Source organism: Papio anubis, chromosome 2 (genome assembly GCF_008728515.1).
Source record: "Papio anubis isolate 15944 chromosome 2, Panubis1.0, whole genome shotgun sequence".
Lineage (NCBI taxonomy): Eukaryota > Metazoa > Chordata > Mammalia > Primates > Cercopithecidae > Papio > Papio anubis.
In genome coordinates this window covers 74,892,884-74,909,527 of record NC_044977.1, presented here as the reverse complement: position 1 = coordinate 74,909,527, position 16,644 = coordinate 74,892,884, and the positions used below count along the sequence as shown (strand labels likewise).

Here is a 16,644-nt window from a genome sequence, read left to right as displayed (position 1 = left end):
AGGCCTCCCAAAGTGCTGGGATTACATGAGTAAGTCACGATGCCTGGCCCCAAATATTTCAGTCTGGCTGCCACCTGAGCAATTTCAGTACTTATAGCAGCTGGCTATGGCCACATTACATATTTTTTCTTATTTTTTTTTCCTGGTGAAAACTTTTTAAGAAACATTTGATTAGGTCAAATTCTTAAGAAAATTTGCCACCACCAGGGTAAAAATGGCATTTGAGCAAAAGCCTTCTATTAAACGGATGTTTTAGAATTATCCTGTCAACCCATGATGCCCCTGCCAGCCCTTCAGAATGCAATTCATTTTATCATGAAAAGATTCATACAGGAAAACTCAATCATAAATGTGTACTGTATTGAGGAAAGCAGGAGCTCGGTCAATAAAGCAATATCTCAACATTAACTGAAGTCGGGCCATTGATTGGACGAGCCACATGTTTAGAGAGAAATGTGGAGGGAATGTGAAAACGCTCCTCTTTACAAACATCTCTTAAACGGTTTACTTCAGTGAAATCACTACAGTGAGTGAGGAGACACAATGAGGACAGAATCTGGTTCCTGGTTAGCATCCACTGCATATGAGGTCATTCCAAATGGAACTTCATTTCCTTTAGTCAGGCCTCGGGGGTACTTTAGGGGTGTCTTTCTAGTCCAGCGACTAAAATAAGTCCCTGCTCAAATCAGTGGGCTTTTTGTCAGCAGAGTGAACTTGTAGCCAAAACAGCCTATTTAATTCCATGCATTGTGGTAGTAAGAAGGCAGTAATTTTTCTCCCTTGAGGAGGAAAAGGATAGAGCCCTGAGCAACTCCTAACATTTGATAACCAGCAAGACTCCAGGCTCACCTCTGCCCCCAAACTGCTGAGTATCACTCAGTGGACTGACCAACCTTCCTCCTCAGACAAGGATGCTGGCCTCACTGCCCCATTTTGCTTGGTCACAGAGAAGTTGACTTTCAGCATACACTTCAGCCGGCAAAGGAAGCACAGCACAGCCAAGTCTGTGTGGTGGACAGGAGGCCAGGGCCCCACACCTCACACAACCTCTCTGCCACGACTCTCGATGTCCCTGCTGAGCAGTGACCACTGTTGCAGCTAGAAATGAAACCTATACTGAGGGGAGGATGAGCACTCTTCACTCTTCACTCTTCCAGCTTCTCTCAGACCCTTCAACAAACCGAATCTCCACCGTCACAACACCTCTCCCCTACCCCATACCAAAAAGAGAAAATGAGGTATCTGTTCTTCATAGCTGCCTCACCCTGACCAATTATACTCATAAGAAAATATCAGAAAACAGCAACCCAAGAACAACAACAACAACAACAACAACAAGCAGTTTGCATCGCCTAAAATTAAGGCATTTTAGGAACTTCCATTGGTAAGATAAATGAATATTATTTATGGCGAATAGTTTTTGGAAATCATTTCATAATAAAAAGTAAGACATTAAACATGAGAGTGATATTATGTTTATATGAGCCAAGAAGTTACAAAGTATACTATCACTAGCTTGTATTTATAGAAAAGGTAAAGCACTGGATAAGTAATTAAAGCACAACCCCTCACTGCTATTGTTTTTTCCTTTTTGTGGGAAATGTTTAGAGAGATTATAATGGTTAAAAAAAATTACCAGTATTTTTGAAAATCAAGAGACCACTTAAAAAGCATTTAATTTCTTCTCATTAGCCCTACAATCCCAGTCAATCATATTTAAGTTCTACTGCATATTGGATTTGTGCTCAGAGCACATCACAATCTCCACTCAGGGAATTAATGAGACAGCAGCTCTTATCTACCATGCCTTTTAACTGAAGGGAGGAAAAAAAAACCATTTTCACCCAGGGCATTTATTTGATAACCATCCACTTCTACCCTCTCCCCAGACTGAAGGCATAGTGAGGCCTCCATGGATAGCCAGCAGAGTCCACTCCCTTGGCCATACTTTTGCCTCTTGTGGATTTCACTTTATCTGGTTTATATACTGCAACTCCTCTATTTTCAATAACCTTCAAAAGAAAGGTAGAGCCCTGTGGAGGGGTCAGGGTAAGACAGAGGCCAGGATGCTACTCACGTCGGTTTTCATACATGCTCCTCGACTGGGCCCAGATTTTAAAAGGATCTGGTTTTTTCTGGCCAGAGCTGTCAGTTTGATCTGGAGCTTGGGCTTCTGCAGGTGGGAACTCGGGGAGCACCTGTGTGCTGTGGCTTGGGGATGCTGTGTGCAGGCTCCGGTGGCTGGAAACACTGTGCTGAGAACTATTCTGGCTGTCTTTCCTTTCCAGTGGTTGCTGAAAGTAAGCAAGTGAGAGGGGCAAGAAGAAAAGATCATTATTGGTTCTCTGAGTGGGTGTTTTCCACCAGCTTGTCTTTGTTTAGCACTTCTGCATACACATACATAAGTATATCAACAGTATTTTGGCTCCCACCTTTCTCCAGCTAATGCTGAATGCAGATAAATCCCTAGGTGAGTGGCAGACAAACAGAGGGGTGGGCCAGATAGAAAGACATAATCATAACCCATACTGTCCTCTGGGTTATAGCGGAAAACAAATCCAATATTCATCACAGCTTCTCAGCTAAGATGCTATGCTCGTTTATTGCAAGATGGATCAGTTTTAACATCCTCATTTTCACAAAAATATGTGACACCAAATACCATGAGTGGTTTACGATAAGGCTATAATATACAGAAGAAATATAATCAGGACTAAAGATGCTCCTCAGGACTCCATGTCTTGTATCTTTTAATAATGAAATACCCAATTCCTCTCTAAGAGTTTGCTATCCATTCTTTTCGACTGTTAAACAAAAAAACAAAAAAACAGAGGTCAGATCTTTCAAAAATCATGCCTAGCATTATATGTTTACTGGTATTTCTATGTGTATAAATTACTAATATATGAAGAACTTCCATAATTCTTAGCTAATCAATTTTGCAAACATTACACTTCATCTCTTAAACTGCCGATAGTACTGTTGGTTGAAAACCATGATCAAACTTTGTATATGAGTTGACCTCCGGGGGTCAGCCTTCTTAGATTTGCAACTTCTCCAAAGTTCAAGTATTATAATATTCAAAGGAGAAGAGTTCCATTTAAATTTCAATTGAATAACCAAGTCCTTGTTTATTAAAATCTGCTCAGCAAAGACCCTTCTCATTTTACGAAATGCTCTGTTAGAATGGCTAATGAATGGAGAGTAAGACCTAATGGAAAGGAAAATAGTAGGTAGAACAGGAAATAACTGTAGTTCTTATTTTCTCCAATAAAAGACTGCGGTAATCTCAGGTGTTTAGCATTCCCTATTCAAAACAAAAAAATCCTGCAGTCATGCCTCATACACCATAGACACCACGTCACTATACTTATCTGATTTAAAGCACTGTATGGGGTTGAGGGCAGGAAGGGGCTCTCCCTTCACTCTTATAGATCCTGTAGAGCTCATGGTTTTAAAGTACTTTGTAAGAGCTTTGACCTTGAGCATTCTAGATCCCTGAAGTTCTTTACAGAGCCCATATCTTCCACCGGGTGTTCCGATCAATCCTATCAAGACCATTTTTCCTTGCTGTCTCCCCAGGGATCCTTCATCTTTCATTTCCCTGGAATTCTGCTGGAAATTTGCAAGGTCCTTTCACTTAATTCTCAGGTCCCTGTATTTCCTCTACTTCCAGTCCTTGCTTTGAAACACGTATCTGAAGAAAGCCCAAGGAGGACAAAAACTTCATTTGCTCTTGACTATTACAGATTTGAATGCAGATATCGGCAAGGATTCAAAATGGAGAACAAATGGACATGTATTTAATGAAGGCAAGATAGACCATTTAAAATTACACTTGATATGCTTGTGGGAAAAATTTGAGGACCATATTCTAAGCTACTCTGAAGGTCTTGGGAAAACTGTATGAGAGGCTTAATTCACTCCAATTCAAGGGGAAAAACACACTGGTGCAGATGCCAGGAAAACACGCTGATGTTTGGGTGGGAACAAACACCATCATAACCCCATGTCACCGTTTTTCTCTTCTGAGGATCAAGTGCTCAGCTCAGATTTGGTTGCCACTCCAAAGAGTTGATAGAAGCCGGCTCTGCCAACTTCAACAGTTTCTCCTCCAACAGTGAATTCAGCTCCCAGGGCCAGAGTCAAAAAATGTAAATGATGGATACCATACCCATTTTCTTCTGCATGCACATGGGAATGTTGTTTTTTTTCGTTTTTGTTTTTTTTCCCCCTCTTCAATATGGTCTTTACAAGGGTCTTGATTATAAACAACCATGTATAGCATCGGTCCATTTTTTGTGTGAACATACATAACAGTGCATAGAGAAAATGGGATTACGGGTGGAGTTTTTCCCTCTTATCATTATACTTTCCCATTTTACCTACCTTTTTTATTTTTATTTTTTATTTTTTATTTTTTTTTGGAGATGGAGTCTCGCTCTGTTGCCCAGGCTGAAGTGCAGTGGCGCGATCTTGGCTCACTGCAAGCTCCGCCTCCCGGGTTCACGCTATTCTCCTGCCTCAGCCTCCCCAGAAGCTGGGACTACAGGCGTCCGCCACCACGCCTGGCTAATTTTTTTTGTATTTTTAGTAGAGACGGGGTTTCACCATGTTTGCCAGGATGGTCTCGATCTCTTGACCTTGTGATCCGCCCATCTCGGCCTCCCAAAGTGCTGGGATTACAAGCGTGAGCCACCGCGCCCGGCCTACCTTTTTTATTTTTATAGTGCACAGAGAATACTTTTTATAATCAAGACAAAATTTAAAGTCATTTTCATTTCAAACTGAACCTTGGTAAATAGAATTAATGGGAACTGCTACTTCCTATTTTTTTACATTTTAGTAATGTTTTACTTTTGTTCACCTCTGAAGGGGGAAGATATTTTAAATGTAAAAGCAAAAAGCTCAATAAAAGACCTCTGCATTTACCTGAGAGTGGCATGCCTCCCTTCAAAGGACCACTCTCTTTTGGTTCCTCAAATTAGTAGATGCCAGATTGATTGCAGGGCCGGCCTATGAGCACTAAATTCTGACCCTGGAAGCTCTGGTCTCCTCCTCATGTGGAAACTACTCTTCACAAAGGTGTGCACACTGCAGGATTACCTGCAGGAAACAGCCTTGTGCTGCTGCTTCTTTTGTAGGGTTATTTGCAGTTTCTGTTCTATTGTCTTCTTGGGCCATTACCCCCTGAAGACTAACTCAAACCTTTTCCACTTGATCCCTCTTCCTGAACTGGAGAGAAATATCCTTCTGGCATCCCTGACCCACCGAGAAAGTCTGATAAAAGTATTGGACCTGTATCCCAGAGAAAATGCGTATGTGCTTTTACATACATACCTGTACATGCGTGTGCAGAGATTCAGCATGTTACATCGTGGGTTTCTGAAACCCTCTCATGTCTGTCCCAGTATAACAAATCCCTGACATGGAAGACCTAGATCTCTTACGTCTAACTGAAGAGATGGTTCCACCAGAAACAGAGAGTGCAAATGAAGTCTACTGGAACCACCTGGGCCATTTTTCAAATTATAACACCCTTTCTCACCTCCCCAATAAATGACTCATTTAGGTCCAATTTAACACCAAATGACAGACACAATCTGGAATGAGTTTGCAAAACTGCCTCTTGGTCAAACTGCACCTCTGAGTCTCTTTTAAATGCCATCTAAACTTTATACCTCAAATTAGAAAATAAAAGTAAAGGAGCATCCTGAGAATGTGCTCGAAAAACTGTGCCACCACTCAGCTATCTCTAACTGACATATATAAATGGCACACTAATGGGCTAAATACACAATAATCTGGAAGCTTTCTGGATGTTCTCCCTGCTAAGACTTAACCTCACTCTATGTTCCTTCTCAAGTTCAATTATGAAAACTCATTAATTTGAAGATACATTCAGTAATTTAGTATCTTGTTGGCACTCTGGATTTTTTAAAACTATGCTGTGGGTGTGGGGGGAGTTTGAAGTTTTTTTTTTTTTTTAATTTTCTGTGAGCATGCTGATCGGCTATGAGGTTGTCCTTTATCTGGTTAGAACCCAGAATTGTCCAGGAAAAAAACCACGTTTATATATCTCCCAAATTAAAGAAAACTTGTATGCATTTTCAGTAGTCTGGATCACTTCCTAGAAGACTAGGGACATGAGAATATGTTCACTTCTGAACTATTTATGACACAGGATCAGATTTGCATTTAATGCGATTTTATTTCACCTCATTTTCCTAGGTGAGACACTAGTCCAAAGACAAGTAGCTGTAGTTAAAGGTATACTTTTAAGTCTGTTAACGAAACCCTGTGCACACTAAGAACATGGAAAAATGGAAAAATAGTAGACCAATGATATAACATCCAGCCCAGGCCCTCCTAAGTGGGCTGCCCTACCTGCAATAGATTTATTCACTTAACCCAATAAATACATAGGATCACCTGCTGTGTGCCAGATACCGAGGGAAACAACGTGTAAACAAGGAATAGATGGTACCTGAGCTCTTGAAATTTATCCCTGGGCATGTATCTAAGTGTGTGTATACGTAGTGTGTGTAGATGAATATTAATCAAATATAATATATTGATAGCAACACACTGCAACGTCCTTTAGAAAGGTGGTAAAGAGAGGACTCTGGAAAAAATCTATTAATAGAAAGAGAAGGCTGGGCATGGTGGCTCACATCTGTAATCCCAGCACTTTGGGAGGCCGAGTAACACAGATCCCTTGAGGTCAGGAGTTCGAAACCAGCCTGACCAACATGGTGAAACTCCGTCTCTGCTAAAAATACAAAAATTACCCAGGCGTGGTGGCATGCACCTGTAATCCCAGCTACTTGGGAGGCTGATGTACGAGAATCACTTGGAAAGGTGGAGCTTGCAGTGAGACGAGATCACACTACTGCACTCCAGCCTGGGTGACACAGCGAGACTCCATCTCAAAAAAAAAAAAAAAAAAAAAAAAAATAGGGTGTGCTAAGTGGACTTTCTGAACAAAAAAGCTAGTGTGGCAAAGCAAGGAAGGGTGGCCTGAGAGGAACTGGGAGGCCACATAACGCATGAGCCCTGTGGGCTACGTAAGGAGTTTGGGTTTCATTCTTAGTTTCAAGAGGGGGAATCCATTAATGAAGTTCAAGTGGGGATGTTCCAAGAGCCAACATGTTTCCAGAAAGTTTGGTGTCACTACTGGGTGGTGAATGGATTGGTGGGGAATAGGAGTGAATGCAGAGAGGCCAGTCAGGAAGCCCCAGCTACAGTCAATGTGGGAACCTAAGGTGGGCAACACCAGGGTAGCTGGAGTTACCCAGGAAAAGAACAAGTGAGGTCAGAAGACACTTTGGTGCCAAATTCAACAGGGATTGCTGACAGACTGAATGGAGGAGGCTGAGGAGCCGGAGAATGGAGGGGACAGGAGAGAAGAGAGGTGAAGAGGATCACCAAAAGGAGGAGAGCTTAGAAACAAGGATATCTACCCACCACATCTCTAGTGTGAGTAACTGGTTGAGAAGGGGTCCCATATGTTAAGAAAGGAATTTCCAACGCTAACTGTTGTCACTATGCTGGTATTTTTGAAGCAAGAGTCTTATTGCTGAGTCTCAATTCATAGCCAGCTAGGAATATGGAAATGGGCTCAATTTTAAAAATTCCATAAAGGTCTTTGGCCACATGTTGACCATGAACCTGTATCACAAGACCTTTTAAACTAAAACTGTACCAACCTCTATGAAATGAATGATTCCCTTACTTACTGTCAGGCCAGGGAAATTGGGAAGACATAATGGTTTTTATAAATGGAAACGGGAAGAAAAAATCAACTCATCAGTATTTCCCAGAATGATTTCAAAATGTAGGTACTTATAAAGTGAACTGAAAATATTTGCTTGGAAGAGCAAATGAATACAGACAGCACTTAGGAGCTTAAATGATGAAAAGAATTCATGTGGCTTAAAAATGACAAATCGATCCATTTTAAAGCAAAATTATTTACAGTTCACTTATCTGCCAAGAGCGAAGGCTACTGCAGCGATTTACATGGACAACAGGAAAAACTCCAAGTGCTGATGAGGTATTAGGCCAATGTCATTAAAGGCTGTGTGAAAATCAGAGACTCGAATCCAAGCCAATGCAGAGGATGGTCCTTCTTTTTGTTTGTTTCTTTTATCATTTATGGGTCTAAGTCAAATGATTTCTTCCAAAAAGGTGGGCAAGAGGAGTTAATGGAGAAGAAAAGGCAGGCACTGACTGGATATGAAAATGGATTCTGGTTCACATTGCATGTTTTAAAGGAATGTAATACAATGGCAAAGTCCATCTTCCAGGGTTCCAAAAGGCAGAGAAGGGGAGTTGCCATGGGAAGTGAGAGGCAAGGAGACTGACTTAAGTGATCCTATGCCTTCACCCATCTACTACTCTCACTGCTTCTTCTTGTAGGCTGTAGAAGCTTTGATGGGATCAATCATCATGCTGGTTATCACCCGGGGGCATTAGGGAAAAGGAAGACAGGTGCCACACAACTGGGTGAGTCTGAGAAAGAGGCAGGGTACATAAAATGGAATGATCTAGGCCAGAGTCACTCAGTGTATGTGTGTGTAAAAGGAGTATCTCCCTCACATTTCCTAATGACTAGTTTTCAGCAATTTCCTTTAGCATCTCTTGCAGGGGAAAGGGACAGAGAGGATAGTGGAACAAAAACCTATCACTGTGGCTACCCTGCAGACAGCTTGCTATGTCTGCTGTAAAGAGGCTGTTGAAGAGACTGCCTCTTCAATGTGGATGGGCACTGGATGCTTTCCCCACCATCCAGGGTCCTCTATATGAAAACTTCTTGTAGGATATTTTTTTTTTCTTTTGTAAATAGGAAAATCTTGTCTCTTTAGTGAATATGGTACACTTTCTTTCATCTGACAATAAGAGCTGAGTAAAGAATGTGGTTTCCTATGTTGCCTAGGCTGCTGGGGAACTCCAAAGTACTCTACAGCTCAATCACAGTACTTACTCAATCGTGGGTGTTGGCACTTTATGATGACTTATAGGTTCTTATAATTAAGAATGGAATGATTACATTATGTGTGTACTTGGTTCCGTGTTATATTTCTGCTTTATTAACGCTCATCACACTTTAATCCCTACGAGGGGAGGATCTCTGTAGATCTGCCTATTGATGTGGTTATTGTTTCTCCCTCCCCATTTCCATGAGGGCAGGGATGTTTTCTGCTTAATTCTTATCAAATATTGGCACTGGGCCTGGCACACATAAAATAATAAATACTTGTTGATGAAATGACTGCACAAACATTTTGGAAATTTGTGACAATGAATCTTTTTTTTTTTTGTAAGGAGCAATCAATAAATGGTTTGTTTGCAAACTGCAAGAAAAGAGGTGCCATGACCATCTTATTTATTATAGTATTTCCAGCGCTTCACACCAAACCTGATATTTAATGGGTTCTAAATACTAGTTTTCTGAATAATGGATGAATGAAAGGATGAAAGATGAATGTGTAGGTGGAGGAACAGATGGATAAATAGAAGATGATAGCTAGGTGCGGTGGCACATGACTGTAATCCCAGCACATTGGGAGGCCAAGATAGGAGGAGTGCTTGAGACCAGCTTGGGCAAAATGGTGAGACTCCCGTCTCTACAAAAAATATAAAAATTAGACAGGCATGGTGGTGCATACCCATAGTCCCAGCTACTAGGAAGGCTAAGGCAAGAGACTGCTTGGGCCCAGGAGTTCGAGGCTGCAGTTAGCTATGACTGTGCCACTGCACTCCAGCCTTGATGACAAGGTGAGACTCCGTCTCAAAAAAAAGAGGGGACAGATGAAGGGAAAATAATTGGGAAATGAATTCATAAGAAAACAGGTGGATACTGACTTAAAATTCAGGGTTTGGTGTGATACTTAGTTTTAAATTCTCATACACAAGATCCTTGTGGGTGATTTAGACTGAGAGTCTCAGTTAAATGAGTTTTCAGTAAGGACGATTAAGTTGGGCCACAGAATCAGTTTCCCAGAGAGGTCTAAAGCCTGACAGAAAATATGTCTTATTTTTGTCTCTGCTATTTGGCAGAAAAATCCCTGACGTTATGAAAGTCCAGGTATTAAATTAATAAAATTTTATTAAGATACTGCCATTGTCCCCAATGAGTATATAAACCACAATTTCAACATTTAAACTAAATCTTGCAGGTGAAATTGCTTATTAAGAGTAAGCTACAGGGACTATCCAGGAGAAGAAACGAGATAAAAAAAGATAAGTCCTTCTGTTCTAATAAAAACCCAACTACTTAATTATTGAAAACCTTAAAAAAAAAAAAAAAAACAAAAAAAAGGTATGAGGGCAAAAGGAAGCTGCCAGTCACATGAGCAAACCAACATTGTCAGGAGCCTCTAATCAAATAAACAAAACAACCACAACACAACAGTCCTGGGCTAAGACCACTGTGCACATATGCTCAGAGCTATTGCCAAATCTAAGTGAGTCACAACCCAGGTACAATCAGTGTGCTTTTCATTATGCATCCTGCATAATGGACCTTATCTGTCATGATTTGAATGGCTTTCTGGTACCAGCACATCCAGCTTCCCTGTGAATTCCCTCTGACCCCACCAGAAAAATCCCATAATCATCTGTCTCCCTGGCAGGACATCATCAAAATTCAAACTGGGAAAGGGAAACCGCTTTCAACCCACCTGTACAGGACTCTCACTGATCACAGATGTTAACAGCACTTTACATCCAACAGCAGACCTTGGCCAACAGCTCCCAAATTTTGTACAGCAGCTGCCAGTGCGTGCCAGCAATGCTGTGAAAACCCTCATCCTTGTCCTGGCGCAGAAATCAGGTAAGGACAAGTCCCAAGCTGGGGGCTTATTCTTTTCTAACCCAGCAACACATCACTCTCTTAGCTTGTGGTAATTAAGAGCCAGCAGACTATGGGCAAAGCAGTTGAGAGCTTCTTTCTTAGGAATGCAGCCCGAGTAATTGGCTTGCTGCTTGCTAATGACATGGCTTCTGCAAAAATTAACTGTCATAGGGAATTCTCTTAACTGACTTGGTGAATGCAGGTTCAATACCTATTTGATAGCCTTTGAGTTCACCAGGTAATTCCAAAACACTCGGGGGAAGAAGGAATGCAAATGAATTACAAAAATCCTTTTGCACACTAAATTTAAATGGAATGCAAAATGGAAAAGAACACCTTGCTACTTGACGTCATGCTACCTGTGCAAAACTACTATGTCTCCCTCAGCACACTCCTTGTTAGGACTCCATTCCATATGGGGTATGTAAAATAAGCCCATGTATCAATATAGCGTGACTGGGGTGGGGGAGAAAAAAGAATGGTTCATGTTAACTCAAGCTTATGAGACACATCTTCTGGATTTCCTTTCATTTTTCTGAAGGCAGATGGGTTACTGGCTATGACCAAAGGACAGGGAGACACACATGTGCACATGCACACACTTTGGCGTCTTTGTGGCTCCAATGTGGGCACCAACCAGCACTTTTCTGCCTGGACATTAACACACACTGACAAGGAAACCAGCCCTGAAGTCAATATTCCAATCACCACGGCACTATGCCATCAGAATCACATCAACTATTGCAGGTTTTTCTCTTTGGAGAACTTAGGAGTGAGGTTTAAAAATGCAGGAAGCTCCCTCTCTCATCTTAATAAACTTCTGCCTCGTGCTGCCAGGCTGGGAGACAGGTGGAAAGAATTCAGCTGCAGCACCGTAAGCCGCAAAGTTTTCAAGGTTCTCCCTTCCTGGATGGCACGAGGCTGTACATTTTCCCTCCCCCAAATCTTCTAAAGCACATGGAAACATCCCTCTTTATCCTAATATTAATGAATTGGGAAGCCCCTTCCACCCAGATCAATTTCACAGGCATTGGAGTTCCAGATTTTGAGTTAAGCAGCATTTTAATTTGTCATTAGTGCCCTGGGAGCATAAACCCATACCACCAAGCAAAACACTATAGCCTCTAAGCTATTAGCTAACATGTCAACTAGGTAATGCATCTTCAGGGAAACCAGATTAGAAAAGACAGCAAAACATTGATTTTTTTTTTTTAAAAGAATCCTATACCTGCAGCATAATGCTGCTAAAGCTGGCAAAACAACAAAGGACATTTCCACAGCAAGGAAATGTCTTATTCTCAGTGCTGGGGCAGTGAACATTGTTCCATCTGAGCATGGTCACATATATGGGGCAGAGCAATTCTTCCTTAAACCTACAGGCTTTTTATTTTGTAAATAATTCATCCTCTGGCGCCTAAGAAAGCTAAGGGAGAGAATGGGTAGACAAGTGGACGGCTGGGAACACCAGTTGAGAGCAATGCTACTCACGGAGCAGGTGGAGCTTTCTTTTTTTCTCTCCTTCCAAAGGAAACAATAGCATTTGTATCAAGTTAAAACGGCTAAGAAACTCATCCCTTTGAAGGAGAGTTTGGATGCATTTATATAGAGAAGATTTCAAACATGCATTCTTTATCCTGCTCCTGCAGCCTGCCCACAAATCACTATACAGTTAAAGACAAGCCCAAATACCTTCTATAACAAACGGATCCCCAGAACTTAAGAAAATGAGCCCCGGCTCCTGTCTCCCCCATCCACTGTAAAACACATTTAGTGAAGTGAAGCCCCACAGAGTACCCTCCCACCTCCAGCCCCCGACCATCCACCCCAGCCCCAGCAAGCACCAAGTAACTGACAAGTCCTTACCGACTTTGGGCTCTTCTTGGGAACTGGCAGCCCTGGAAAAAATGCAACAAGGAGGGGAGGGGGGAAGAAATCATTAGCATATAAATGTTACCTTTTCCTTAAAGAACAATCCCCAGGTGTTCCATGGCAACCTAGCCATCTGCAGAGTTATGTCAGATTTCTCCCCAGCATCGGAGTTACCAGGCTGTTCATATCGAATCAAAGCAGAGGGAGGAGGAGAGCGAGAGGCAGGAGATCTATCTGCATTAGCTATGCTGACTTGTACTGCAGCAGCCTGGAGGCTGGGAAAAGAAATTCACAGACCTCAGCGGCCTGGGAAATTGAACACTTGGACAGAATCTCAAATGCTCTTCTGGATTAAGAGAGACTTAACTTACAATTAAGTCCAGGATATTTCCTTTCCACACGATCCACTTGTCAATTGAAACGGACCAATCAGGACAGAGGAAAGGGTATATATTTAGTTTCAAAGGAGTACATGGTTAAAATTAAAATTTCTTTTTGGTCTTTTCTTTTTTGTTCCTCTGCCTTTCAGAAGAGGAAATGCTGCTTTATTTGGATGAGCTCAATACCAAAACAAAGACGGATGCTCTTTTGCCAACACAGAATGCTAACAAATGAACACAAATCCAAGTTGGTCTAGGGTCCCCTCTGGATCATCAGCACACGTCTGTCTCGATGTCTGCCAGTTATCCAAGCAACCTCCTACTCACAGCTTGTTGGAAAGGACTGGAGCAGGACTAGCCCTTCAAAAGGGAAATCATGTCATTTGGGAGTGAAAAAGAAAAATTGCACAAAGCTGAACGAAAAAGATAGTAATGGAGAAAGAAAGGCAAATGTGGTCATTGAATCTAGGTGGCTCTTCCAAAACCCTGCCCCCTTAGTGGGAGGGCTGGAGCTGGAAGGGACAAGTGATCTCCCCAATTCTAGGGAAGTCAGGAGCAATTAGGGGCAGACTTACGGGAAATCTACTACCAGGGAAGGGTGCGAAAGACAGGCGAGAAAGGAAAATAAAGCGTATACTGGTGTTTCAAAAGTAATCATTTCTGCAAGTTGTTGCCTCTTTTGATTTTTTTCCTTTGGGCAGCAGTTACAATGCAAAATGCAGATTCTATCTGTGTAAAGCACACAAGAGAAGCCTGGGATCTGGCGATGCTGCACTGGAGATTTCAACCTGTTTTTGAAAGTGATTCCTAGGGAGTGTGATGATGTCAACTCTTTTGGAAGTGACTTGTCAAACCATAAGCGATGCTAAGTTCAGCACAAGCAATATGAGGTGAGGCAAGGCAAGTGGGTGAGTAAGGAGGAAGCAGTCCAGATGAGCCTGCAAAATGCCCACTGGGAGTGAGGCATGATGAGGATTACTCGTGCTGGGAGGCACGGGGGCACTCTCTGGCAAGATTCCTCGCGTCACCAAAATGAGGTCACCATAGAAGTCTGGCTCCCAGACCTTAGAGGGCATAAAGCACACTTGGTAGCTTGTTAGAAATGCAGCAGCCCAGGTCCCACCCTTGGGGGCCGTGGAATCTGCAGTATTAGCAAAAATTCCAGGAGATTCTGATACAGAGAATCCGAGGACCGTATTTAAGGAAACTCTGATACAGTCGAGTATTACTCTTTCAAGTCAGGCAAACTCAGATAGGCATCCGTTAACAAAATGCTTTGGGGCCCTCTCTGTCTCAGTTTCTCCATTTATGAAGTGAAAATAGTAAGACTCACTTCATAAGATTATTAAGATAATGAAACAAGAGAAAATGTTTAAGAGCGTCCTACCTGGCACAGAGGAGTTACTCAAATGACTACACCTTTTTTCCTTCCTTGGCTAATTTACGTCATTCAGAAAGGAAGTGGTACGGTTATTTTGCACTAACTAGAGAAAAATCATCTGCTAAGCATATTAAAATATAAAAAAGGTTATAGGAGAAAATATTTTACCTATGGATACAAATAACTGTGTTGAACAATTTTGATATGTCTTTTTTTTTTTTAAATAATGATCAGGTGCTTTTCTTGACTTATTCATATGATTCCCTTAAGAAATATTATTAGGTTGTATTAGTGTGGGTCACTGTACAAACCTCAAAATTATATAAGATGACATCTTTAAATTCATATTTTCTCCTAATTCAGAGAGACCTTCTTAGTTAACTGGAATCAGTAAGGTTTCGCCATAGTCATCTTTTACTGCACTTGACTCTCCCCAGGATCCTAATGACCGACAAGAAAATTTGGAAAGAATACCCCATTACGTAAGCAGAGTCAGGGAAAATGGTTTCAATCTACACTCTGCTAATTATTTGTAAGACTGTGGCCGATCTTCAAATCCCTTCTCTTAGGAGCTTCATATACAAAATAAGGGGCATTTTACATTCTCTACTGATGTACATTCAAAGGTGCATTCACAATGATGTTCAGTGCACTATTGTTGGTAGAAAGGAAAACTGGACACAACTGGAAGTTCTGAAAAACTGTGAGGCAGCCAACCTACAAAGCTAGGTTAAAAGGAATGAGCTGTCTCTACAGGTAACAACATAATCTTTAAAACATAATGTTCAGTAAAATGGCACGCTGCAGAATGGCAGGCACAGCAGGAGACAGGTGTTCCACACACTCAAACACACGCGTGGCTTTTGCCTTCCATGAACGTCCACATCAAATGGATAATGGGGATATGTTCAATAGTGCAAGGAGGGGCAAGGATCAGAGGGACTCATTTAAGGAGACTTTAGCCTTATTTAGAATTCTTTTTTTAAGACCCGCATTTTCACATATCACTGAGACAATAAAATACTAATTGAAAAATAAATATTCATTAATTAATGGCCCTTTCATTGTTAACGGCACAAAGTCAACCAGTCTGAAGGATATAGGGGTAACCAATTAAGGTCTGTTTCCTCTGAGGAAGTAGTCCATGGAATATTCCAGAAATCCCAGTCCAATTGCCACAACAAACTGTATATTACAACAAACAAGAAAATCTTTGCTTTGCTGGGCGCGGTGGCTCACGCCTGTAATCCCAGCACTTTGGGAGGCCGAGGCGGGCAGATCATGAGGTCAAGAGATCGAGACCATCCAGGCCAACATGGCGAAACCCCGTCTCTACTAAAAATACAAAAATTAGCTGGGTGTGGTGGTGGGCGCCTGTAGACCCAGTTACTCGGGAGGCAGGGGAATCGCTTGAACCTGGGAGGTGGAGGCTGCATTGAGCTGAGATCACACCACTGCACTCCAGCCTGGTGACAGAGCGAGACACTGTCTCAAAAAAAAAAAAAAAAAAAAAAAAAGAACATCTTTGTTTAAAGAGGCATTTGTTCCTCTTTGCTGGCTAGTTGCTGAAAACCTTCGTTTTAAAAAGCCATACCTTTCACAGCAGCCCAAAAGCAGGTTACGACCACAAATTAATATTTTAAATAGTCAAAATCAAGAGACTCCACTTGATTGCTTTTTTAAAAAGAAGAACTCAAAGATTTGTTTTAGGCCCACATGGTCATTAAATCTTAAAATTGAATACATATGAATGCTGGAAAAACCCTATTACAATTTATAATTTATTTTAGCCCAAACTATTCGATGGATTGAAAACAGCTGGGAGACCTAACAGAAAAGACTCAAAAGGTCACTGCTTGACACGACAGAATGCTCCAAGACCTATCAAAGGAGATAGCACGTATGTAACTGGTTAACTGCAGACATGTCCCTGCTGATAAGCCAGGCTGCAGGAAGCAACATCATCCCATACTTCATGGCATATCCGTGGTTTTCCTTAGACAAGCAAACACTTTGTATGCCTTGTGGCAACAGGAAGTTTGTGTTCTATAAATCATATCACATATTACATATAAGGCATATGGGCAGAAATGGCACCTGTCTTAATGGGTTTGTCTGGTCCATTCAGGGTAAGGAAGGAGAACTTTCAGAAGAGG

At 41.6% G+C, this 16,644-nt stretch overlaps 1 protein-coding gene across 25 annotated transcripts in view; it reads right to left on the bottom strand.

The window, feature by feature from the left end:
• The window catches only part of MAGI1 (membrane associated guanylate kinase, WW and PDZ domain containing 1), a 677,304-nt gene that overhangs the window by 35,542 nt on the left and 625,118 nt on the right, over positions 1-16,644 (bottom strand). For all 25 annotated transcript variants that reach the window (XM_017955299.2, XM_017955302.2, XM_017955304.2 and 22 more), the window contains 2 exons: positions 12,722-12,753; positions 2,078-2,294 (listed from right to left, as the gene is read on the bottom strand). In XM_017955299.2, coding sequence (XP_017810788.2) covers positions 2,078-2,294; positions 12,722-12,753 — 249 coding nt within the window. The remainder of the gene's footprint in view (positions 1-2,077; positions 2,295-12,721; positions 12,754-16,644) is intronic.